This window comes from Ramularia collo-cygni (genome assembly GCF_900074925.1).
Source record: "Ramularia collo-cygni strain URUG2 genome assembly, contig: RCC_scaffold03, whole genome shotgun sequence".
NCBI classification, from domain to species: domain Eukaryota; kingdom Fungi; phylum Ascomycota; class Dothideomycetes; order Mycosphaerellales; family Mycosphaerellaceae; genus Ramularia; species Ramularia collo-cygni.
In genome coordinates this window covers 1,688,721-1,713,300 of record NW_019716257.1, presented here as the reverse complement: position 1 = coordinate 1,713,300, position 24,580 = coordinate 1,688,721, and the positions used below count along the sequence as shown (strand labels likewise).

Sequence of the window (24,580 nt, the reverse complement as noted above, 5' to 3'; positions counted from 1 at the left end):
TCTCGAGATCTTTTGGTTCTGTACCTGGGCGATGGCGTAACTTCAATTGGATCTGTCAGCATCATCGTTTCGGGAAAAGCTTATGCTCCACTCCCACGCACCTGGGGCCGGCTTCACACAGCACACATCACCTGGGAGTGCTTGTTATCTACTACTAGGTTAGCAGCGTGAGAGTAGCATAGGGGCACATTCGTTTAGCAACGCTTAGGAAGTGGTCTCGATGTTCCCAGCTGACACTCTACCTTACCCACACGAACCATTGATCATTCGTCTCAATGTCACAGGTTCTATCGTGCTTTTGGCTATTCAGGTAGAAACACACATACATGATCCCGCTCTGGCGGCTCACGTATGCACGTAATTCATGCTAGCCTAYCGCAATAGCAGAGCTGCCGAGCACTCCCAACTGTCGATATAGTCCTTCTGATGTACCATAGCATCCTTCCACACCACCGTATACTACCCCAACCCTAACCCTGACCGAACGCGTTACGACAGTACAGCGAGAAACGACGCTCAAAACATTGCACACAATGTAACTGCTACTCGTGCATGCAAGCTAGGCTCAAAAGTGGTTGACACAACGGCCCGTGAATCCCGCAACCCCAAGACCTTCACAAAAGAGCAATGCTGGCCTCCTGAATGCACCTGCCCAAAACCGCTTCACAATGCAGTAGTGTATGTACTGCGCCACTTAATGTTCCGTAGTACCCTCGTGAGTCCATGTCGACAGTTCGAGTTATCCGGCGATCTTTGGCCCAGTCTTACCACTGCTGGGTGCGAGAGAGCCTTCAATTCGGCGCTTGCCATCTTCCTTCTCGCTCTCTGTTGGATTCGTCTTTTGCATGTCAGCGGTGTGCGGAGCATGGCCAGTCGTGCGTCCAATAGACATTCCGACTCGAATCTGTGAGTGATGTCAGTTGCCAAGGCCATGTGAAGATGAGGTCTGAGAGCATTGCTTACCAAAGTCTCCAGCGCTCCGCTGCTGTTCGCCACCAAGTCCTCATCATACCGCATAACACCCGGCTCGAATAGCAGCAGCAGAGTCGAGCCTCCGAATTTGAAATAACCAAGCTCCTCCGCACGCTTGACGTTCTCACCCTTCTTTCGCGTGATGACTGTGGAGCCAACCATCATGGCGCCAACGCAAATGACCATCACCCTCCCATGACAGACGGAGTCGATGGGAACACACACTCGAATATTCTCTCCGTACACATCCAGAGCGGACCGAATAGCCATGGGGTTGACAGTGTAGTACTCGCCGTCCAGCAGCTTTGGCTCGCCCATGACGCCGTCAACGGGGATGTGAAAGCGATGATAGTCCTGTGGTGCCAGACGCATGATTCCCAGAGATCCATTGTGATACCGCTTAGCATCATTTGGGTATGCATCTCCGAGCAAGCGCTCGATGCTAAACTCGCGACCTTTCACCCAAATGCGCTGAGCATCTTCGATGCGGTTGAAGACGACAGATCGGCAATCAGCAGGGCTGACGACAATGTGCGGATCATCGGGCGCGGAGCAAGGACGTGCATCGGGTTTTAATTCGCGATAGAAGAACTCGTTGAATGTCTTGAAATGGTTCATGGGATGCAGAACTTCGCCCATGTCCAACTGGTGGAAGTTTATGAATCCTGGAATCTGGGAGGCAGAGGCAGGATCGTCATACTTGCGACCTTGCTTGAGAGACATGGAGCGGAGTAGTTTGCGCGCTGACAGTTTCGTTAGCATTTCACCGTGTTTCATCAATCTGTCGAGGCACCTACCTCGCTTCTTCTCCATCTCGCGACTTTTCAAGCCTTTGTAGAGCAATCGAATGCCCAGACGGACGTATACGCTCATTCGTTCTTCATTGATCATACCAGTAAGCCTGTCTTGTACCAAGATGTTGGCACTGTTCGCACCAATGCGATAGCCTCCGTAAGAGACCTGTCAAAGCTTGTTAGCTGTGCATCGCGCATCATATCGTTTGGACATACCTTTGTGAGAACCTTTGAATACCACTTTCGCTGAGCTTGAGAGCTTGATACGAAGCCAGCCATGACCAGATTGTTGACTGCCCGCCAATCACTGCTGGCACAGGTCGCAATATGGGTGATGATATCCGCGTCGGTCGTCCTCCGCCCTCTTGCGAGCCGTGGCTGATGGCAAATGGGACACTCGTGAATCTCGACAACGTGCTCCTCTTTGGACTCCGGGTCTTCGTTGAGGTCTTGCTCGACATCGTCATCAATGCCCACGGTCTCGTCTGTCGTGAGGTATTTGCCCTCCTCGCCAGGAGCGCCCATCTCGCTTACTTCCAGTGTGGGGATTGTGTTACTGCCAGGAATGAAATTTGATGGCATCTGCGAGCCATTCGGGGGTGTCTGATTTGGTGAGCTACTCGTCGTGTGAGAGAGACGTGCAGTCGACGTAGAAGGATCTTGCTTCTTCAAACCTGCAAGTGGGTTCGCCATGTGATGATGATGTGTCGCTTGAGTCTTCATCAACTGTTCCTCCAGGCACATAACAGCTTGGTCAGTGGTCACAATTTCCTCCCCGCCGTTGACGTCCTTCCAGCGCTCGAAAAATCCATCGATTGTGCGGTCGTGAAGAGTACTCCCGAGAGTGTCCAGCATAGTGACAAGCTCGACTTTGTCGTGCCTTCCATTCTCATCAGCATCATACTGTCGCAGTAACACACGCCAGAATTGTTGTCTCAAAGCCTTGTAAGGCAGGTACTTGGCACGGACGTAGAGGACAGGGCTGTGCTTGTCTTCCCACCGCTGCTTATTCTTCAGCTCTAGCGGAATCTYRAACGAGTGGAAATCGGTCTCGTCTGCCGGGGTATCAAATTCCTCATAGCTCGTTGTACTCGGCATAGAAATGGGTGCTGGCCGCGTGCGATCTGTAAAGGACGCATCCGACATCTTCGGGGTCAGATTAGGTCTTGGTGAGCCCTGGATACTGTTGCTGCTCGGAGATTTGCTCAGCTTAGTGAGGTCAGTTTGGGAACTTCTTTTGCCGCCAGACTTGGGAAGGTTAACCTGACTCGTGCTCCTAGACAGCGGATTGCGGAAACGCTTCCTGCGATGTTTGCCCTCGGTGACATCATCTGGATCTGGCAGCTTATACAAGCYAGTCTCTGGGTCTGCTTCCGGTGCGAGCTCTCTGACTTTGTCCAAAGAGAAGTTGGCCGTGCCAACAAAGTCGTTGCCAGAGAACTTGTCCCGATCGACGACCGCAAAGTACAAGCTGTAACTCGTTTCGTGTTTTTGAACCTGGAAGACCAGCTTCTCGTCAAATACAGGGTTGAGGTTGTGATTGATGGTTTTGGTTCGATATGTCTTCTTGCCGAGGGACGTCACGACGAAAGGATCCATGTCAAAGGTGGTCTTGGTCATGTTCTTCTCAGGTGGTAGGTCCGTGATCTTGTTGATCTCCAGGAACAGCACGCCGGCTACATCAGACATGACACCGAATTCGTACGCCTTTTGCTTGGTCCTGCGCCTCAGCCGCCTCAATTTGCGGCGTCGACGATGCTTCTGCTTCTCGTCTGCTGTACCCACGGGTGGTGTCCTCATGCCGTCATCGGTCTCATCTGAGGGATCCTTCTCGTCATCTTCCTCGTCCACATCGTCCAGATCCCGAGTACCATATCGTCGGAGCATATCCTCTTCGTCCTCATCCTCGTCGTCTTCGCCCGAATCTGCCACAAGACCCGTGAATTTCTGCAAGACATGCTGAGCAGTGGCGGCGGCATTGATTGGATCGTAGAGAGCAAATTTGAGCAGGACTTCGCCTGTCACGTTGGAGTCCTTCTTCTTCCGGCGGCCACTACGCCTGCTCTCCAGCTTGTACCATACTGGCTCTGGAGCAATGCTTCCCGAAGCAAAGWCATCTTCCAACACCACGTCGAATTCGCCCATGTAATCGTTCCTAAAGCGGTCTTTGTCCCAGCAAACACCTTCCAACAAGGCCGAATCTGCAGAGTTGATAGGCAGTTCGAAGGTTTGATTCCATTCCGGGTTCAAGGTCTTGCTGACCACGCTCGTGGCTTCCTTTGCATCACCAAGGGTCAAGACGAGGAATGGATCAGACGTGCCCGACTTGTCCTTTGCAGCCAGGTTACGGCCTTTGAGCACCTGTACACGCAAGACTACTCCCATGCCCTTGTGGTCTCCACGCAAATCTCCCGGTGATTTTGACGACGTCGACATGCTTCCGTTGCTGTTCGTGGTAGAGTTTCCTGGTCGAATAGGACTTTCGTTGCGGCTCTGAGGCTGCTGAAGAGGAGGTGTTGGCGGGGCGGATGAGGCGTCGACCTGGGCGGTGCTGCTCTTGTTACGACGCAGCGTCAGGCGGGTCGGTAGGCGAGGACGTGACGGCATGACGGCAAAACTCAAGAGGAAATGAGATCAGCCCAGACTCGGAATTGCTCCCTCAGACGGCAGCTGTGCTCAGGAATGCCTGCCGTGCGGTGAGAAAGCACTCCGATGCAGCAAATCAATGCGGCTATGGGTCGGGTATTCTGTTAAATGACATGGGCGAGGAATTGAGAGGAAGCAGACTGCAGTCCGCACAGCGGAGAGGAAAGGGGCCACACGCACAAGCAGTCACGCAGGGCAATGCATCCGTGCTGGTTCGTGTATGTACTCCGGACGGGGAGCGAGTTGTTCGAGCTGCAGTCGCAACTCCCCGCGTTAGCTTGAAGGTACTCCCGTAGGCAAAGCTGCTCTGTGCGGTACCMAAATCCGATCATCAAATGTCAATCAATGTCAATCAAAGGTGCTTTCGCTCCCACCGCTGCTATTGCAAGCAGCAAGAGGCCACGCAAGGCTCATACAACCTGTGCAATGGGCAATCAAGCGCAGAGGCAGGGTCTGGTCGTTTCGGACGTGACGCCAAATGAAGAACGCCTCCTCACCACGATGCATCGGCAGGGGAGCGAGCTCGAGCAGTTGATGACACTCCACAATAAATCATTCAACGGGGCCCGCCCTGACTGACACATGATGGAAACGTGCCTCCAAGGTCCTTCGTCATGGCACCGCATCAATCCTCCTCCCCCACCCGCTCGACGAATGCACGATGGGTGCGGGATTATCTGCGCTCCAATCCCATGAGCTCGTGCCAACTGTCCGGATCGACCTCCCGGCAACGTCGCGCGGTGAATCTTGCTACGCCTTGGAGACCTTGCAAAGATGGTCTTCCTTTCCCGGCCTGTATGTCTCACCTGGATCGTCGCTCAAAGCAAATTCCAGTCCTGTTGGAGTGATGAAACGAAAAGATTTGCACGTCTTGATATCGCGTGGCACGGCGCCAACCACGCTAGTGCCCGCGCGTCAGTCGCCAAATCCATCGTCTGTTGCCTTCTCCAATCATGACTTCATCCKTATAGCTCGACATGTCAAAGAGGGGCCGGGCATGCGAGGCATGCTCGAAGATCAAGATCAAATGTGAGCTTGGAGCGAGCACAGGGCTGGAGCCTCCGTGTGAGAGGTGTCTGCGTCTCAAGAAACAATGCGTACTCTCACAGCCAAAACGACAGGTAGTGCCTCGAACTTTGAGCCATTTGTAGCACCTTTGCTAAGCATTCGGACACAGAAAGACAGAGTTGCCGAGCTTGAGGCTCAGGTAGAAACTTTGACTCGATTGCTGCAAGCACAAGGAATACGGGATCCTGCTGTGATATCCTCAACTCCCGCATCGGAAGCTCTGAACTTGGCCGCATCAGACAAGGCAAAGAAAAAGAGGCGTAGAGTTGACGATGCTTCTTCATATTCTGCTTCAAATGATTCTCCAACAGGCAGCTCATCGGAAACATCACAGGGACAGGATCTGAATGTTGCAATCCTTGACCAAACCGTGGACTATGCAACGCAAGAACAGCTCCTCAATCGCTATCTGAACAAGCAGCTTCCTGTCTTCCCACTGGTACCTATCAACGGCGATTGCTCCCTTGATGTACTGCGAAATGAGCGTCCGGTACTGATGTACGCCGTGATTTATGCCGCTGGGCCAGGAATTCTCTCCGAGGATCAGCAGGAGAGCGTTTCCAAAATTTTGCTCAATAATCTTACCAATGTCCCCTTCTCACCAGGCCCGCAAACTTTGGACATCATTCAGGCAATACAGATCACCTGTCTGTACTATCGCTCTCCCCGACATTACGTGCAGCTTAGTGTTTTCGGGCTGATTGAGGTTGGTCTGAAGATGGTCACCAAGTTGGGCCATGCAGGGCCACTCTCGCCTCCGCCGACAGTTCCTGTATCTGTACAGAACACAGATGTCGGCTCTATCGGCTCAATCGACGCTTGGAGAGCGATACTTGTCTCACACTTGCTCGCCACAGCCATGTCAATATTCATAAGAAGGAAACCACACACCAGATGGACCAAGGAACACGACATGTGTCTCCTGCAACTTCAGGTAGGAATTCATGAATCACTTATTATCGAGCTCCACCTCATACTAATGTTGTTGWCCTTTCAGTATAGCGTCGTCTCGAAGCCAACCGATGCCTGGCTGAGCCAACTGATTCGCGCAGAACATGTGTGTGAGCAAATTGCCGAGCAGATGGGCTTTTGGGATTCAACAACCTTCATGGACCTAGCAGACCCGAGCACACGCCTCAAAACACAAACGTGCCGCAACATCATACTGAATTGGAGGATGACTATTCCGAGTCACATTCGGACACCTCTGCTTCTCTTCTGGGAGCATCTCGCCACCGCGTACATGCACGAAGCCGTGCTACACACAGCTACTAACAAGCATTCCTTCGCTGCTCCATTCGTCGCTGAGAATCTCTCAGTCTCAGACTTTCCCGCTCCAGCGATCGTCACTCAGGACCAAATCACAGCACTATTCGAACTCACCACCGCCGCGCAGGCAATGATCGATCTATTTTCGAGTCTGGATGTGGAGATTCTGGCAGTCATGTCAGGTTACCTGCACTCCTCCAGAGCTGCATACGCGCTATTCATTCTGGCCAAGCTGTCTGTTGCAACTATGGCTCCCGGAAATACGTTTGGTGCTGTTCTAGATGGCAACATGCTGCTCGTAGGACATTAYGCCGACAAGTTGATAGATAATGGGACCAGAGTGAGAGCAATTGACGAGCGTTGTGCGCCGGCACGGATCCTCCTCGCAGCAGACAGCGTGAAAGAGTGGTATCTGAACTTTACCAGCATTGTTTCGTCTTCAGACCAGGCTTTCCACCAGCTGCAGGAGCCAGAGAATTTGCAGGCGGCCACCGGCTCGATCAACATGGCGCAAGGACCAGAGATGTCTACTTTGGAGGATGGTCTTGATCTTGATGCAGCCCAACTTACCGCCGCCGCTGTGGACTGGGAGAACCATTTCTACTACTCGTTGAACACGGCCGACTTCGGACTGGACATGCTGTTTGCCGAAGAGCCACAGCCGTTCGGTGGCGAAGTATACCATGATGCAGCTTATCAGGCTCGGCCATGAGCCGCGAGGTGAACCAGGAGAAGGGAAGAATCACTCGAAACATTTGCCCGTCGGCGGTATTTCGCGGCCGCCGCGCGAGCTGGACCCCACATGTGGCTTTCGTGGTCAACCCCCACAAACAGCTTTCAACACATGTGGCTTCTCCCGGACCACTGGCACAAGTGGGGACCTGTTGTGGCCATTGCTCGATCATATCGAGTAATCCTCACCCCGGGATCTACAAGCTAGAGCGCTATCTGCCAAGCCAGATAAGATCAACGAGTAACAACCTGATGGAAAGAAGCCATGCCCACATGAGCGTTCCAAGGCGTGTAAAGTGGAAACTTTACATGCACTCGGAACCAAATTCCACTGAAAACTGGATCGACAGAAGAAGTCAAAACAGGTGAATGTCCCACGAAGAAAGATGTCTATTCCTTCAACTCTCCACTCGATCACGCGACAAGTCAGTTTGACCCACATATCGAATACTGGTGGTAGAGTCACACAGTTTCCTACCGAGTCTTCGCCTTTACTGGGAGGATTCTCAGACTCTCGACAGGATCCACGACCGCTATACACGATGGCGTCTATGACAGGTTCCAGAACCCGTCGGTTCCTTGACAAGATTGCCGTTGCAGAGGTTGAGCCTGGTCTTACAACAGGCCAACTCATGCTGGCCAATCATGACTTGAAGCCCGTTGAGCCAGGTTGGTCTACTTCTTGCAGCACCCCGGGTTGAATTGCGGCTGACTACAGAAATCCAGAGAGACGACTATGGAGAGGACGAAACTTTGTCGCCTTTTGGATATCCGACTCCTTCAACATCAACACATGGATGATTGCGAGTTCGAATATCGTTGCAGGAATGTCCTGGTGGCAGTCCTGGTTGACCGTTTGGATCGGATACACCATTGCAGCCTTCTTCGTTTGTCTCACGGGCCGAATTGCAGCAAAATACCACATTGCCTTTCCAGTCGTCTGCCGCTCATCTTTCGGCGTGTGGGGAGGACTTTGGCCTGTTTTCAACAGAGCTGTGATGGCTTGCATTTGGTGAGTGCATAGAGAGAGAAAGACACACACTGTTGTATGTAGGTTGCTGACTTTGATATCCTCTTTTAGGTACGGAGTGCAGAGTTGGATAGGCGGGACTTGCGTATACCTTATGATTCGCTCGATATGGCCTTCTTGGGATCGCTATGGCGACGATGGAGTACAAAACACGCTGTCTGCCTCCTCCGGAACCAACACCCGGGACTTCGTGAGCTTCTTCCTTTTCTGGMTCGGCTCTCTCCCATTCCTCTGGTTCCCGGTGCACCAGATCAAGCATCTCTTCACGGTGAAAGCGTTCGTGGTACCAACGGCCGGTCTAGCCTTCTTCATCTGGTCAGTTGTGAGAGCCGATGGAATTGGTCCGATTGTCCACCAAGGTGCGAGTGCTTCAGGAAGCACGCTGGCATGGGCGATTGTCTCCGGTATAATGTCTGCGATTGCCAACTTCGCCACCTTGATTGTCAACGATCCAGACTTTGCTCGGTTCGCACGCCGGCCTGAGGATGCTCTTCTACCACAGTTCCTGTCAATTCCCTGCGGGTTTGCTGTGACCTCCTTTATTGGCATCATTGTCACGTCCTCCGCCACCGTCATATTCCCGAACGAGGACCCCATCTGGTCGCCACTCACGCTACTCATGAGATTTCTGGATGAGCCTGGAGTCAGTAGTGCAACACGATTTGGAGTCTTCGTCATAGCTGCAGCGTTCACTCTTGCGCAGCTAGGGACCAACATTGCAGCAAACTCAATCTCGGCTGGTACGGATTTGACAGCGCTCCTTCCTAGATGGATCAACATTCGTCGTGGATCTTACTTGTGCGCTGGAGTTGGCCTGGTAATGTGTCCTTGGCACTTGCTATCAAGCAGTTCGAACTTCACAACCTCSCTATCCGCATACTCGGTCTTTCTCTCCAGTGTCGCTGGCGTGATGGTAGGACAAACACTCATGTATAGATAGCCATTGCTAATAGGGACATTGCAGATCTCCGACCACTACTTCGTGCGAAAAGGATACCTCCAAATCCGTGACCTCTACAGCGATCTCAAGACTGGGCCTTACTTCTATCACTACGGAATCGGCTGGCGCGCGTACGCGGCGTACATTGCTGGTATCCTTCCAAATCTTGTTGGATTCGCTGATGCAGTTGGTGCACCCAACATGCCCATGGGAGCAATCTATATCTACCGACTCAACTTCTTCGCGGGATTCATCACGGCGTCGGCTGTGTATTACATCCTATGTCGTATATGGCCAGTTCCTGCTGTGAGCGATTCTTGGTTCGAAGTCGATGATGATGATCAGTCGGGCACTTTGATGTATGGAGTTGAGGCCTCGGACGAAGAGAATGCTTTTGGAGAGGAGAGTGTAAAGGCAAAGATGGATTATACGAAGTGAGGAGCAATGTTTTGGACTGGCTAGAGCGATCGCTGCGGCGTTATTGTGAACGGGACGGCAGCTGTTCATGATGTGTTACGACTTACGAATAAAGACTGGCATTGTTGATTGTACAAGGTCCGTATGTTTATTCCACTGACGATAGGCGTGCAGATAGGCGGGGCTGTAGGAGAGCTATCTGAGGGATCAGCGTAAGCTCTATTGGATCCCTCCAGCCGATGTTCCATACCAAAGGCAAGAGATGTTTATTTACTACTACATCGAATAGCTTTCCTTTCTACTACTGGCACTGGATGTATGGGATTGTGCTCCAACTAACAGTCGATCCCACTCCAGCTATCAGCTACATTATCTGGTCCATGCCCTACCACGGTGGAATTGGTCAACAAGCAACATGGAACATTTATTACAAGATGAGAGCCTCAGACGAGCGATCCTCATTACTGGACTGAGCACAATCCTCTGGCTGATTTGGAAAGTAAGTGCGAGTGTCACTGCATCTCCCATATTCGCCTAGCTTCAAAACCAAGCTAAACATCGTAGTAGTGGTCTACTGCAACGGACATTCCCAAAATCAAAGGTATCTTCGAGATTCCCGGCGCATTGCCCATAACAGGCCATCTCCTCGAACTCGGCGACGACCACGCTTCAGTCTGCGAGGTGAATCCCTTTTCCAAAACGCAACATGAAGTATTGGGCCAACTAACATTCTGTCCAGTCCTGGTGGCACAAACACTCCCAACCCATCTTTCAGATCCGCTTAGGAAATACCCGCGCCGTAGTCTTCAACAGTTTCTCAGCCTGCAAGAAAATCCTCCTCAATCATCAATCCGCCGTAATCGACCGTCCAAAACTCTATACTTTCCACGGCGTCATTTCTTCTACTCAAGGTTTCACCATAGGTTCCTCACCTTGGGACGAGAGCTGTAAAAATAAACGCAAAGCCGCGGGCCAGACTTTGGGGAGAGTTGCGATGAAAGGGTATGTGGAGATGTTTGACATGGAAACTTTGAGTATTGCGCGGGATATTCTACGGGATTGTGGGAGAGGGGAGAGGGAGTTGGAGGTCCGGCCTTATTTGCAACGGTATGCGTTGAATACGACGTTGACGCTTTGTTATGGGATTCGGATGGATGGGGTGTGGGATGATTTGTTGAGAGAGGTGTTGGAAGTTGGGAGTGCGATTTCGTTGTTGAGGAGTGCGAGTGAGAATTATCAGGATTACATTCCGATTTTGAGGTATTTGCCGAAGAATTCGAAGAATGCGAGGAGTAAGGAGTTGCGGAGTAGGAGGGATGCGTATTTGAATACGTTGTTGGAACGAGTGAGGGAGATGATACAGATTGGGAACGATAAGCCTTGTGTTGCTGCGGCTATTCTGAAGGACGAGGAGACGAAGTTGACGGGGGTTGAGGTTTCTTCAATCTGTTTGTCGGTATGTATCAGGTGGCGATGACTCRTGGTTTGCAATGGTCCAGGAACTAACTCAATTTCTCTTCACAGCTTGTATCCGGTGGCTTCGAGACGATTCCAGGTACATTGACCTCGTGTATCGGATCGTTGTCGACTCCGGAAGGGCAGAAGTTCCAAGAAAGAGCCTACGAAGACATCAAGCGGCATTATTCCAACATTGCAGAAGCATGGACAAGATCTCTCGAGGTCGAAGATATCCCATATGTCAATGTGAGTATCCATCTATCTTCACCTAGTCAGCAGTCATTTACTGACAATCTCTTTCAACAGGCCATCGTAAAGGAAGCTGGACGATACTACACCGTCTCGTCCATGAGTCTACCGCGCAAAGCAGCAACCGACATCCACTGGGACAATGGAGTGGTGATCCCCAAAGGCACCATGATTCTGATCAATGCACAGGCGGCGAATCACAGCGTCGAGCACTTTGGTCCGGATGCAGGGATTTTCAACCCAGAACGATGGCTCGAGTCTTTGGATCCTCCGACGGAAGTCCCATCGGAAGGTCTCCAGCATCACTCATTTGGTGCGGGATCTCGGGCTTGTTCGGGGCAGTTCATTGCAAGTCGGTATGGTTACGATTTGCGAAAGATATCTCTGGTAGATGGAAACGCTGACTTGTTGTGCTTACAGACTCCTCTATACCGCTCTGGTGCGCCTGATCAGCAGCTTCAAGATCGTTGCGAGCGAGACGGAGCCGCCGAATACGGATTACGTCGACTACAACCAATTCAAGTCTGCTCTGGTGGCCATCCCAAGAGACTTCAAGGTCAAGCTGATACCGAGAGATACGGATGAGTTGGAGGGATGCCTGAGAGCGGCGGAGGAGAGGACCAAGGATGCTTATACCTAGACCGACTACGGTACAGCCAGTTGTTCAAATGAGTGATGAGTAGAAGGTGTAAGAAGGAGTGGAATCTCTTGCCAAGCCGCCGTTCCACCCAAACTCGCCAAAYTTGTCGAGTCATCGGATCGAATCTGCCTGACGAAAGAATGACGCCACGGCCGGTCGTTCTTACCCACAACAGATTAAAACAAAACTTCTTCAAGAAGCGATTGCAGAAACACTTCTTCTTCATAACCACCCAGGCTCTTGAACCATTTTCCAAAATCGAAAACCACCAACCGAAATCCAACAAACCAGTAAGTTCCATCGTTCATCCATATTCTAACTCATACGCCGATCCCTCAATCGAACTAACAACCAATGGCTAGCCCAATTCAGCAATCATGTCTGGAACCGAAGCCACCTACAACATCACCAAGGAAGACGTCCGCGACGCTCAGGCCCGTGAATCCAGAGCAAATGGAGGTGTGATCCCAGCCGACAGCACCGCCGCCGGCCTTCAAGTATGTTCTTTCCTTCCCGACACCTTCCACTCATCATCCACCACATCACTAACAACCGCCTTCCTTGGACAGTCCATCGTCGACACCGCCGATAAGAACAAGAGCCAAGTCATCTCGGAGCGTCAATCCAACCTGCCCCTCCCAGAACAGCCACCAAAGACCTCGGACTTCAACTCCAATGATGCGAGCACCGTGAATGTGGGTTCTGGTGGCATTTCGGGTGCTTCGGATGGTGCGTTGAGGGAACCTGCTGCTGGACAGGCACTGCCGACTGGAAGGGAAGTCGATGGAAAGTTGCCGAATGATGCTGTTGCTCAAGGGAGTAAGAACAAGGCCGGGTTGGCCGATACTACCAACAACTAAAAAGGGTTGTGAGATGGAAAGATACGAGAGCACGATCATGATGTATGTATTACTGGGGGTGTGTGATTAGTACGCCGTCGAAGATCGATGGGCGGATTGAAAGGATATCGCTCGCAGTGTGAGCATACTCTAAATGAAAAACATCAGATGTTTACGACCGCAAACAACAAAACTCAACCTCAACACTCAAGGAAATGTCGAACAGGTACTTACGTTCTTGTCACCACATAAACAAGATATGCCTCATAATGACACTCAAACATCCCGTCCCTACAAGATCACACACAACTCTTCAAGCATCCGCATCCCCACCCAACGCCTCAAACTGTCCATCACCCGTAATTGCCCTCTGCTTCGGTCCCGCCCCACCAGCAGCAGCTTCATTCCTCTCCACCATCTCCCCCAACGCCACCCTACCCGGATCCCTCTTGCCCCCAATATCCGTCCCATAGCTCGCATTCGCCTCCTCCCCAGAATAAAACCCTCCCTCGGTCAAATTCTTCCCCGCAGGTTTCGGCGGGTCAATCCCATCCGTACTCTTGGGGCCTGGATTATACGTCGGTCCCCTGCCGGAGTCTTGATAACCTAGAGAACGACCGGCGTTGAGCTGCGAGGCTTCCGTCCATTCTTCATTGGCAGAGCGCGCTTCGGCGTCGGGAGCCGGGTCGAGACGCGTCGCTGAGGCTAGGGTGGAGTTGCTGGCTGCATTGCTKTGTGCAGTTGGGCCGCGTGAGTCTGACTCTGTGCCGCTTGCGAAGGAACCTCCTGAAGAAATGGATTCTGCGGCGAGGGAGTCGGAAGTTACCGGACCGGGTTTTTCATTCTTCGTGTTGTCGTGGCCTGAGTTGGACGAACGTTGATAGTCGGTCTGGAGAAAAGGTCTGTTAGCTTATTACATGTGATGAGGTTTCGGGTGGTGGAGGGTGATACTTCGTTTCTGGGAGCGTAGGACATGGTGAATGTGGGAATTGAATGAAGGAGTCTGTGATCGGCCAAATGAATCGATACTTGTACCTTATGGGTTTGATCGATTGTTGGGTTCTTGATAAGAGTGATTGTTCAACCCCAAGATCGCCACCCTATGAGCTTGTAATGAACGACAACATGTGACGTATACTTTCACATGCAGGGCCGTTGATCCGACCCCTCCCCTACCGACCTCCTTGGCCTTGGATGCAACGCCCAAGAGAAACGCGGGCGAGCAGGACTCGAAAATCGCCAGTGCTGACGGGCTGCCCCCTGGTTCTTGAGACTTGGAACTCACTGTCAAACATCAGTCGGGTCATTTGAGTAAAAGCGGCTCCAGCTCYGAAAGGAAAGTCAAATCGATACTCATCAATCAATGCAATGCAATTCGGCTTCTCTAGCCATACTCTGGCGCTGTGAGTTTCTCTTCGTTTCGTTTCGTGTTTGGGTATCCCTGAAAGAGCAAACGCCATGTCCGCCCACCAATCTATTCCCATCCCAGCCCAATGCACCTAATTCCATTCCATTCGTCCCTTGTCCATTCATTCATATTCACATCCCATCTGCATCCCCTCCAAACTCAAATCCCTCATCACCATCACTAGGAGGAAATCTCCCCTTTCTCCGTCTGGTGTTGATTCGGATCTCTTCTTGCTGATGATGTTCTCCACCAATACCACCCTTCCTCCCACCCCCATTGATCGGGGCAGGCTGAATCGTCAATCGACTTTCCATTTGACTTCCCACATCCTGTTCTTCACCAACTACCCCGAAATCTGACCCACTCATGGCATCATCATCGGCATCATAACTCCCCCTTTGAACATTGATCTTCACTCTCGCAGGCAATGGGTCGCCAAACGTCCACGGCTCCCCTCCTTCTTCCTCGCCATGGCCTTCCCGTTGAAAGTCGCTCAACCCATCGCCATCCTCCTCAAACCCGTATACATTCACCCTATAGTCCACATGGAAAGGACAATAAGGTGGATTGGTCTCCACATCACATTCCCCTTCCCCCCTCCCTTTCTCCTCCCCAACAACAATCTCCGCCCTCAAGCTCCAAAATCCATGAACACCCTGGTCTCGACACGGATCCCGTCCTCGCATCAGCCCTTGCAAACCACCCATATCTGCCCTTGTCTGGATCAGACTGAGAGCGAATGCCTTGTGCGAATATCTCTCATGCTTCAGCCCACTCACAATCCGATCCCCTTTCCTCCTCTCAACCTTCTGCACGGGATGGACGTGCACTTGCCCACCACACGCGATAGCCAAATAAACTGTCTCATTCCTTTTGATCCAGCTAACGCTTTTCGCGGAATTGGGTTCTTGCAGAGCTTTCGTGTGGCGGATCTTGTTGTCGTCTGCGTGCCAGTAATCAATCGCCCCGCCTTTAGCTGCAGTATACCCCTGACTTAATCCGCGGGCAAAAGCGCGGGAGCCGGCGTTCCCTGCAGCGGCRGTGGCGTCGCGGAAGCCTGCAAAAGTGGTGGGGATGACAGGGGCGTTGATTGCGCGGAGGGTGTTGACTTGGGATGAGACGGCTGTCCAGCTGGACTTGATGCTTCCCAAGAAGCCTTGGTTGCTGCTAGGTGGAGAGAGGCCGGTTGAGAGACTGACCGTGGCATCGGCTTTTTCAGCTGTGGGTTCGGTGTAGGTCGCAGAGACTCGCTTTCTTTTCCGAGGGGTGGGTTTGGTTGTGACTTCGTGGAGATGAACTGTTCCGTGTGCGGTGAGAAGCGCAACGGCGTCGTCATCTCGAGACCAAGCGCATTCGAGGATGGTCGAGGGTGTATTCCTCGCAATACGTTGAAGTTGTTTAATGCATGGACTAGTGCTGACGTCGTCGTCGCTGTCAATCGCGCATCTGGGCACACCGTGGGCTACCTGTCGCAGATCCCACACGGTAGAGACCTCGCCTTTACGGCTGGCTGAGAGTAGTCTGGTTGCCGTTGAGGAGAAGGATAGAAAGTTGCAGCCGTCGACAAGTGCAAAAGTTGCCATGGGCGGTGCAAAATACTTTGGCTTATGCTCTTCCCACTGAAGGAGAGCCTCTAAATCGATCAGTGAGACTAGAGCGGGCTCTTTTCTCAGCCTTCCCGGATCATCCAAAAAGGCTTTTGTGGGAGGAAAGACGTCTTCTTTACTTGAAGCACGATCATGAGGCTGACGGCCATTCGGTGGGGATGGATGGGTCAACTCTTTCCACCCTTGCAGCCCCATTTCGAAACCTTTCTGCGAGTACTTCACCAACCCCTGCGCGGCCTGTCGACCCAGACGACTCCATGTGCCCTCTGGATCCGTTCCGACCACCTCGCACGTAACGAGAGGCTGCGGTGGCGCAGCGTGTGTTGTGATTCCGGGTGGTGAAGGGTTGATTTCTGATRGAAGTGGAATACCTTGGATTGAAATGTTTGATGCGGAAGATGGTGGCAGTACGGCGAGCCAGCGCTGACTGAGGCTGTATACTGGAGTACGCGACTGCTCTTTGACTTCTCCTTCTGTCGTTGATGTCTCACCACTTCCACTAGGCGTACGGACGGTTGTGCTAGGCAGGCTTGTTTGGAGGGATGTCCAGAACTTGCCAATGCATCGATAATGTGCTTCCTCCAAGCCGCAGTTTGGGACTGCGGTAAAGACCCAGACCTCACCACTCTTGCCAGAAGTGACGGTGATGAATCGACCTGCGGCGTCCAGATGAAGATCCCCAGCAGGGTCCGGAAGAGAAGACACTTGTCCGACCAGCGGCTTTTCAATCGGAACTGGAGCACTTCGGTAGAGTGTTGCTACATAGCGTTGAGCACGTAGCGAGTAGACATCCACAGTCGTTTGGAAGTGAGAAGGTGGCTCGCTCTCGTTGCTCATGCGCTGTTCTCCTCTGTTGTCCACCAGAGGTCCATGAACGACAACAGCAACCAGAGGTCGTAGTTCTTGCAGAGGATCGGTCCTTTCAGTATGCGGCAGAATCTTTGCACCAATGACAGCACCTCCCAATCCCTCCAGCCTGGCTATAATCTCCATCTTTGTGGACAAGACACGAAAGACCTCCAGTCCGCCCTCACATCCCACCAGCAAAGCATCCCGCGCTTTCTTTGCCGAAGCTGCATCACCACCATCTGCGAAAGAGTCCAAACGACAACAGTAGCCGTCGGAGCCTGCAGGTCTCCCCATGTCTGGTTTCTTGTTCCTGTTGATTCCGATGTCGGGGAGTTGAAAGAAGTGGGCTTGTGGCATGTGAGGAGGAGGAGGATCGACAAATCGCGGTCGGGGTGAAGCGTGAGTTACAAAGGACTCGCGTCGAGAGGGCTGACTGGAAGCGAGAGGAAGACGGTGGGTTGAAAAAGAGCTGTGCCGTTCGTGGGTCGAAACCGAATTCTGGCGCTCGCGGGATGGGGGAGGGTTGTGCACGCTGAGGGGCCGACTTTGCGGCGAAGGAGGACCAAGTGCTCTTGCTGCGGCAAGGCGAGGAGACTTGACTGAAGGTGCTGCTGTTGAAGACGGAGCTGTCGGCGGCGGATCTCCCGCCAGAGTGACGGGTTTTGCGGGTGGAGAATAGTGTGGCTCGTCCTCCTCTTCGTCATCATGCTGCTCAAACAGCGTCGGCTGCTCATCCTCATCATCCAGATCGACCAGCGGCGGTGTCTTTGTGTCTGTTGCTCCTTCGGCAGCGCCTTGCACCGGCGAGTCCACCTGCAACTTCACACCATTGTGGGCGGGTGGAGAGGGCGTCACGGATTTGGGATAGCTCGAAGACTCATTCCCATCTTCGGTTCTCGCCTGCTGCGACTGCTTCTTCTTGCTCTTCTTCTTCTTGCTCTTTGCTGGCGGAGAGGGTTGTGTGGGCGGCGTTGAGGAGACTTCGGGCGGATCAAAGTCAAACGGCGGTTCTTCGTCAAAGGCGTCGGCGGAGGGCATTCAGCCAGTTGTGCCCCAAGGGCGGGGATGGGGAGAGAGGCCGTCGTTTGTATCGGTCTGGTTGATGCAGGCAGGCGGGAAGGCAGACAGCGCAGGGCAGGGCAGGCAAGGATGTTCGGTTCGGTGGGCTGGCTGCAGATGGTCGGTGTTGAGAGGACTCTGCGCGAGGGAGGAGAGGTGGATGCGGCTGATCAGTGGCAGCTGATGTGGCCAAACTCCAAAGAAGCCCTTCGAAAAGCGAGCGTGACCGAGTCGTTGATCTCTCTCGCTGGTGAATCCAAACGTCCGCCCGTGGCTCGCGTGAATGCGGGGGAATAATGAATGATTGATTGGATCCAGGGGAACAACAACGAGCTGCAACTCGTTCTTTGTTCGCTGGGATGAAAGGCGAGGGATCTCTTGTACCGTATCCTCCTATGTGATTAGGTATGTCGACACTTGTTGTTGTGAACGCTGGATGTTGGAGCTGTCAAGTCCCCGAAGCCGAACCCTCCCCTCCATGCCATGCCATGCCACTCCACTCAACTGTACCTTGCAGCCCCACGCTGGGACTGTGATCCTTCGGAGGTGAGCTCAACAGCCAGCCACACGACCCCTCATCTCAGCCAGAGGAAAGATCCGATGCTCAGCCGCGTCACATGCCGATGTCTGCGTGACACCTCACCGTCACCAGCATCATCATCATCCATCATTTCCGTGGACGGCTGTCTCGCGGGTGGAGCTCATCATCAATTTTGCTCCTCCCCATCTCTCACCACCCACACATGGTCACACCGAGAACCATCTTCACAAATCCCAATACCAGGTAGGCGAACCGCTTTTTCCTTACCATCCTTGGCTTTGCTTGCGACCTTCCCACAACGGGTTCGTCCACCATGTTATCAGCTTGGCATCAAACATTTTTTCCCCCATCATAGGCAACGTAGGCGACATTACGCCGACACAGAAATGGCGCCGCAGTTTGCTCCGATGCTGTGTTTTCTAGTTCTCTCACATTTGTCCATCTTCTTTCATCTTCAAAAACAACCATGAAGTCCACCATATGGCTGGGTAGTGCTCTAGCATCCCTGTCATCGGCAGCAACAGTCTACACAGGCGATCGATTCCAAGGCTACCCCGTCATATCCTCTCTCGACATCACCGATTGTCCCAGCAACACCATCTCTCGCTTCTGGCYGTCTCCCGCAGCAGGACAAGGAGGCCTTCCTTATTTCCTCCCAATGTTCGTAGCCAGAGGTACCGAAGACTCCCTCGAAACAGGACGAAAACTCTCACTCTCCGCCTCAATTCATGGAGACGAACTCAATCCGGTGGCGATTGTTCAAAGCATCTTCAGACAGTTGAATGAAACCGTCTCATCGGGAACCTTCAACGGAACAGTAATCGGTCTACCAACTCAAAATCCCCAAGGAAACCTCCTCAACCAACGCAACTTTTTCACCTCGTCCTCCAACGGCTTCTTCGTCGACCTGAACCGCAACTTCCCGGGTCAAAACATCTCTTCGGGGGGCAGTCTCATCGAATCCTACACGTCTTCAATCTGGAACAACATCTGGGGTAATACCTCCAATGTAGACATTGCCGTAGACTTCCACACCCTCTCCACGGGCTCTGCGGGACCTCTTTGGTGTTATGCAGATTATGCATTCCCATATGTTCAACGCATGGCAGAATTGCTCCAACCGGATATGATCAAGATTGACCCTGGTGAGCCGGGATCGATTGAGACGACGTGGATACGATCGGGCGTTCCGGCGATTACTGTTGAGACTGGACCGGCGAATATCTGGAATAAGACTCTGATTGACCGCACTGTGGATTTCGCTTTGAGATTGATGGATGATTTGAAGATGACGGATGGAAAAGCAAAGGAGGTGGATCTTAGCGAGACATTCATCGCAACCAATTTCTCGAGTGCATCTACTACATTCAGCGGATGGGTGGAGACGGACGTGCAAGTTTTGGAGGATGTGGAAAAAGGGCAGGTTCTTGGCAGAGTGTACAGCTCTTGGGGAGACGAATTGGAGGAGTTGAAAGCGGATGTTGCTGGGAGAGTTCTAACTGTCCTGGTGGATCCTGCGGTCGAGGCGGGGTCTGGGGTGGTGATGATTGGGTATAACGCTACAGAGGTGTAGATGTGGAGTATTGTGAAGTAGTCCCTCCCATCCTAGTCTAGACTCGTAGCAGTACTGCGATGTCCATCGGAATACCCTCTACATAAGTCTGCTCTATAACTATAGAGCACATGAAGACTTCGTTCGCCCGAAGTCCGTTGACGCCACAAAGGTACAATACAGCTGATACCCACCCTCACATACTCTATAGCAGTGTGAGCAATGCTGAATGATAGAAACCCAAATGAAGCACCAGACAGCCATGCGTGAGACAACAACGAAACGAACTTACCCCGAGTGAATCCTCTGTCGCGTTGTCATCTGTCTAGTGTCGAGCAGTGTTTACAGACGCTGGCTTGGCTGGAATTGATCTTTGCGATTACGACGTCTTTGTTTTCGAGAGCGAGCTTAGTTGCAATCCAGCGAGCGCGCGGTTTCATCCACGTCCTCAATGTGACCATGAGCGAACTTCCATCTCGTGCTGCTTCCCAACGGAACTTGTCCGATGCAGAAACGCGCGAGGCAAGCGATGGCGAACATGACTGTATGGGTAGTAAGCTGGGCTAAACCTGTCAGGTATGTTGTGCATGTCGTTATCGAGGACTCTCCTGACTTTCGATAACGGCATTGCCGATGGCTGGATAGAGGTCAATCTGGCAGACATTGGGGGCCATGGGTCTTGTTGATAGGACGCGAGGTAGGAGAGAAGATCCGGTAGACTTGAGAGGCGATGAGAATCGCGCTCYCCATCAAGTAAGCGGCTTTTGTACGTCGAGTGCACAGTTTATTAGTATAGAAGTTGCACCTGCCTGCGAGAGAGTCATGGGTACATCAAAAGGTAACCTTGAGGGTGCCATGGAGGACTTACTCAATAAGCAACTTGATGCATTATCGTGCTTGCAGAAATGTCAGATTTCAGATTGTTGTACAATCGTTACGTGACAATGCTGCTTTACGCCCCTCCGATGCTTTTGGTCATCTCCCAGACCTCGTCACGTTTTATACCCACAGCCATGCGCCCAACACGACTGCCCATGGCTCTGCGAGGGAGAGGGTGAAATCGCACATGTCATACGCCGATCAAATATCGCTATCATAATCCTCCTCCACCACAGAAGCCCACTGATATCTCTGATCATCGATATTCTGCTCCTGCCCTTTCCCAACTCGCCCCTTCATTCCCAAATGCCGTGCCTTCCCCTCAGCACACTTCTAGACGTACTGCGACAACCAGCGGATTCCCTCTCCGTACCCCTGCCTCATAACCACGGAGCACATGAAGATCTCAATTGGTCGGATTCCGTCAAGCGGCACCTTGCCCTTTCCGGTCGTCTGATACAGGCCTAGCTCGTGTCGCAACTGATCTTCGGAGACGGCGTTCGGGTGGTCGATTTTGTTGCCAAGAATGAGGAAGGGAGTCTTGGAGAGATCCTCCATACTGAGGAGAGCATCGAGCTCGGCTTTTGATTCGGCGAATCGCTCGGGGTCTTTGGCGTCGACGAGGAAGACGACTCCGCTGACTTCGGGGAAGTAGTCCTTCCACAAACGACGCGCCTGCTGGTGACCGCCGAGATCGAAGGTGGTGAAACGGCAGCTGCCAACGGACAATTCTTCGGATGTGGGGTGGAGGGTAGGCTGGAGGATGGCTACGCGGTCGTTCTTGAGCATGTGAAGGAGCTGTTCGATCTCGAGTTAGATGGCGGAAATTAGTGGCAGAGAGGGGAATGGAGCGTACGGTAGTCTTTCCGGCGTTGTCGAGACCGAGGAACAGCAGTTTGGCGTGTTTGTTTGCCAAACCAAGGCTGGCCAGCATGTCCCAGACTAGATTGTCAGCATGTTCTGAGTGAAGTGAGACTCTCCGCGATACGTACACCAATCGATCATCCACATGATGTCGGAATTCCAGGGAGATGTTATTGTTTGGGAAAGAGAAGTGATAGATTGTCAAAAGAAGGAGGGTTCGTGGCGATGGGGATGCGAATGTGAGTGAAGTCGAGAAGTCGAGAAGCCGCGAGAGACCAGCTTTCCGTTCTCCGGACGAAGTTGATGCGATCGAGCGCATTCACGTGCAACAATATCACGGAGATCTCGCATTTGTCTGCAAAMCGACACCCACACACTCTTTAATCGTCGTCAACAATGGCTGCCAACAATCTCGTAGGTTCGGTGAAATGACACAACAAATTCGCAGAACTGACAATGGCAGCTCGATCGTCTTGTCGGCCTAGCAATGCTCGTCGTCGCATCCGCCGTCTTCCTCTACTACTCTGTTTGGACTCTTCTCATGGTACTGCGATCTTTGTCAACTATCTTGAGGAAACGAGCCTAACAAGTTCCCAGCCATTCGTCGACGAGAAGCACCCAGTCCAGAGCCTCTTCCCCCCACGCGTTTGGGCGATTCGTATCCCCGTAATCCTCATCCTACTCGGCGGCGCGGTTGTTGGAAGCTTCCTCAGTCTGGTCATGATTCGGAGTAACCGCAAGAAGGCACTCAAGAAGGCTCAGGCTGCAAAGGCGAAATAGACACGTTTCCTGGGCATTGTATTGGAGTCAGGGGTGGGAAAAGGTCGCAAAGTAAAGCAATGCTTCATACTGAGGCGTTMATGTATAGCATATGGCAGTTTCAAGTGCTCAATCATGCCTGCATCTCTGGACAAGAGACCGTATGTACGTGTAGTACCGATCGAGCACGCGAGAGTGGCATACATTGATACGCCTCAGCAATGCTAGGAATCTATGCGGGGCATGGCAGACAGGAAAATCGAGGTGCTGCAGTTGAGACCTGTTCTCAGAGAAGGTCACAGCTGCTGCACTGACGAGGAGCTTGTCCAAGACACAAGTCATGATGGTGCCAGCGAGACACATTTCCAGATACAATTCGTGCTTTGCTCTAATGCATGCTACCTTAACATCACAAACATCAACCATCTCGCGGACCCCTGAATGCCTTTCTGCCATCGACACATCCTATAACGCCATCGCTCAAAAGCTCCTMAACATCAAAGTACAATCACTCCTTATCCGGCAGACAACGGCCAGCACGACCGCTTCCATGGCAGCCAACCGGACAGCTCGCACCGTCGCGGTACTGCCACGAAAGATACGGATCAGTCTCATTCGCACCCACACTCAACAGTGCCGTCTTCAACCCCAGACGACGACTTCGCTCGAATACCTCCTTTGCCGAGATGTCAATCACAGGCCAACCCAACTTGATCAACATCGCCGAACTAGTCCCGTAGACACACTCCCTGAATCCTGCCCAGCGAATAGCACTCGCACACATGGGACAAGGCTCTGCAGTCGTATATAGCGTGAACTGACTCCATGCCTTTGAAAGTTCCGAGGGTGTGAGCTTCCAGTGACCATCCGGATCTGTCAAGACCGCGGAGCAATTGTTGATTGCAGCAATTTCACCATGGAGAGTGGGATTTCCTGATCCAATGTTGTTGGCTCCGATGCAGATTACATCACCTATATCGGATGGATTTGGGGAGGTATGATTGACTATGACTGTGCCAAAGGGCTCATGGGGACAAGGTGAGGATGTGAGAGCTGTGAGGGCTGAAAGTGCCTCTTTCATCCAAAATTGGCGAACGGTTTGAGATGGAGGTGTCCATGTTGGTAATGATTGAATGGCGTCGTTGATCTGGATTTGTGGCTCTTGTCGGACAGCTAGGTGGGCGTGGCTGTAAGGTATGAGAAGTGAGGGAACCATGATGTTCAGCATTATGGACATCATCATGAACACCATCACCCCGCTGAAAGGCACAATTGTGAACTTGTGAAGCAGGATGAGGCAGGAAAGGCCTTGAGATAAAGTGGATGACTAACCGGTCGAAATCTTACAACGCACGAGCTTCATCAAACCTCTTACATCGCAATCCATGGATCTATCTGGCTCCAACATCATCGTCGTCTCGAGACACGCGACGTTCCTCAAACAGGCGTGTCAAGCTGGGCAGTGCGAATGGCAATGTCGAAACGTAACCACCTCGCAGCTTATGAGTTCGCGTGCGCAATCCATCTATACCCCAGCTGCTCTTCGTAAGCTACGTTGCGAGTAGGTATCGCATCGGGTGTTCCTCGACTCGTGCAGCGACCTCTTTCTCCAGTCAACCGATCACCTTGCTTTCATCTCTCGTATATACTAAGCAACACGACGCGATGACCATGAGAATCGCGCAAGATCGCCATTTTCGACACTGGCTGCAGCCTGCATGGTTCTGGACACCCTCCCCCCTTCTCTCTCTCCCTCTCTCTTTCATGACGACCAATACCACCTACACACATGTACGCGAGATGAAGTATCTCCGACGGAARGACTCAACGCATTTTGCCTGGCCAATGGCGTAACAGACAACCTCTACGGTCCTCGATCAGGATGGTTGAGGGATCGAGACCCTTCAACACTGCTCATCTCTACTGCATTAATGAACTTCATGCTGCGACGTTCATTTTGGAGCTGTGCTAACCTTGCACACTCCGCCTTCCCCCCGATTATAGACGA

General features: G+C 52.3%; 11 protein-coding genes; 6 read left to right on the top strand and 5 right to left on the bottom strand.

Moving 5' to 3' along the window:
• Positions 1 to 739: 739 nt before the first annotated feature.
• RCC_03024 (related to phosphatidylserine decarboxylase) lies at positions 740 to 4,373 on the bottom strand (the record flags this gene model as incomplete). XM_023768317.1 has 4 exons in its annotated part: positions 740 to 904; positions 964 to 1,715; positions 1,770 to 1,932; positions 1,983 to 4,373. The coding sequence occupies 4 exons, from the start codon at positions 4,371 to 4,373 to the stop codon at positions 740 to 742; spliced, it is 3,471 nt and encodes a 1,156-aa protein (XP_023624085.1).
• A 1,016-nt stretch (positions 4,374 to 5,389) lies between these two features.
• On the top strand, positions 5,390 to 7,461 carry RCC_03023 (uncharacterized protein; the record flags this gene model as incomplete). XM_023768316.1 has 3 exons in its annotated part: positions 5,390 to 5,533; positions 5,590 to 6,414; positions 6,478 to 7,461. The coding sequence occupies 3 exons, from the start codon at positions 5,390 to 5,392 to the stop codon at positions 7,459 to 7,461; spliced, it is 1,953 nt and encodes a 650-aa protein (XP_023624084.1).
• Positions 7,462 to 8,023: 562 nt separating this feature from the next.
• RCC_03022 (probable uracil permease) lies at positions 8,024 to 9,889 on the top strand (the record flags this gene model as incomplete). XM_023768315.1 has 4 exons in its annotated part: positions 8,024 to 8,150; positions 8,208 to 8,493; positions 8,563 to 9,424; positions 9,476 to 9,889. The coding sequence occupies 4 exons, from the start codon at positions 8,024 to 8,026 to the stop codon at positions 9,887 to 9,889; spliced, it is 1,689 nt and encodes a 562-aa protein (XP_023624083.1).
• A 394-nt stretch (positions 9,890 to 10,283) lies between these two features.
• On the top strand, positions 10,284 to 12,215 carry RCC_03021 (related to cytochrome P450 phenylacetate 2-hydroxylase; the record flags this gene model as incomplete). XM_023768314.1 has 6 exons in its annotated part: positions 10,284 to 10,367; positions 10,436 to 10,549; positions 10,608 to 11,324; positions 11,393 to 11,572; positions 11,633 to 11,931; positions 11,996 to 12,215. The coding sequence occupies 6 exons, from the start codon at positions 10,284 to 10,286 to the stop codon at positions 12,213 to 12,215; spliced, it is 1,614 nt and encodes a 537-aa protein (XP_023624082.1).
• Positions 12,216 to 12,355: 140 nt separating this feature from the next.
• Positions 12,356 to 13,075, top strand: RCC_03020 (uncharacterized protein; the record flags this gene model as incomplete). XM_023768313.1 has 3 exons in its annotated part: positions 12,356 to 12,505; positions 12,578 to 12,712; positions 12,785 to 13,075. The coding sequence occupies 3 exons, from the start codon at positions 12,356 to 12,358 to the stop codon at positions 13,073 to 13,075; spliced, it is 576 nt and encodes a 191-aa protein (XP_023624081.1).
• A 292-nt stretch (positions 13,076 to 13,367) lies between these two features.
• Positions 13,368 to 14,029, bottom strand: RCC_03019 (uncharacterized protein; the record flags this gene model as incomplete). XM_023768312.1 has 2 exons in its annotated part: positions 13,368 to 13,943; positions 14,006 to 14,029. The coding sequence occupies 2 exons, from the start codon at positions 14,027 to 14,029 to the stop codon at positions 13,368 to 13,370; spliced, it is 600 nt and encodes a 199-aa protein (XP_023624080.1).
• Positions 14,030 to 14,593: 564 nt separating this feature from the next.
• On the bottom strand, positions 14,594 to 17,956 carry RCC_03018 (uncharacterized protein; the record flags this gene model as incomplete). The annotated part of the gene is made up of 1 exon (XM_023768311.1): positions 14,594 to 17,956. One exon carries the CDS (start codon positions 17,954 to 17,956, stop codon positions 14,594 to 14,596), a length of 3,363 nt encoding a protein of 1,120 aa, XP_023624079.1.
• A 1,028-nt stretch (positions 17,957 to 18,984) lies between these two features.
• Positions 18,985 to 20,091, top strand: RCC_03017 (uncharacterized protein; the record flags this gene model as incomplete). Its single annotated transcript, XM_023768310.1, has 1 exon — positions 18,985 to 20,091. The coding sequence occupies one exon, from the start codon at positions 18,985 to 18,987 to the stop codon at positions 20,089 to 20,091; it is 1,107 nt and encodes a 368-aa protein (XP_023624078.1).
• Positions 20,092 to 21,282: 1,191 nt separating this feature from the next.
• Positions 21,283 to 21,960, bottom strand: RCC_03016 (probable GTP-binding protein SAR1; the record flags this gene model as incomplete). XM_023768309.1 has 3 exons in its annotated part: positions 21,283 to 21,747; positions 21,806 to 21,891; positions 21,942 to 21,960. The coding sequence occupies 3 exons, from the start codon at positions 21,958 to 21,960 to the stop codon at positions 21,283 to 21,285; spliced, it is 570 nt and encodes a 189-aa protein (XP_023624077.1).
• A 249-nt stretch (positions 21,961 to 22,209) lies between these two features.
• RCC_03015 (probable dolichyl-phosphate mannosyltransferase polypeptide 2) lies at positions 22,210 to 22,593 on the top strand (the record flags this gene model as incomplete). XM_023768308.1 has 3 exons in its annotated part: positions 22,210 to 22,227; positions 22,277 to 22,357; positions 22,411 to 22,593. 3 exons carry the CDS (start codon positions 22,210 to 22,212, stop codon positions 22,591 to 22,593), a joined length of 282 nt encoding a protein of 93 aa, XP_023624076.1.
• A 487-nt stretch (positions 22,594 to 23,080) lies between these two features.
• Positions 23,081 to 23,800, bottom strand: RCC_03014 (related to TAD2-subunit of tRNA-specific adenosine-34 deaminase; the record flags this gene model as incomplete). The annotated part of the gene is made up of 1 exon (XM_023768307.1): positions 23,081 to 23,800. One exon carries the CDS (start codon positions 23,798 to 23,800, stop codon positions 23,081 to 23,083), a length of 720 nt encoding a protein of 239 aa, XP_023624075.1.
• Positions 23,801 to 24,580: the final 780 nt, after the last annotated feature.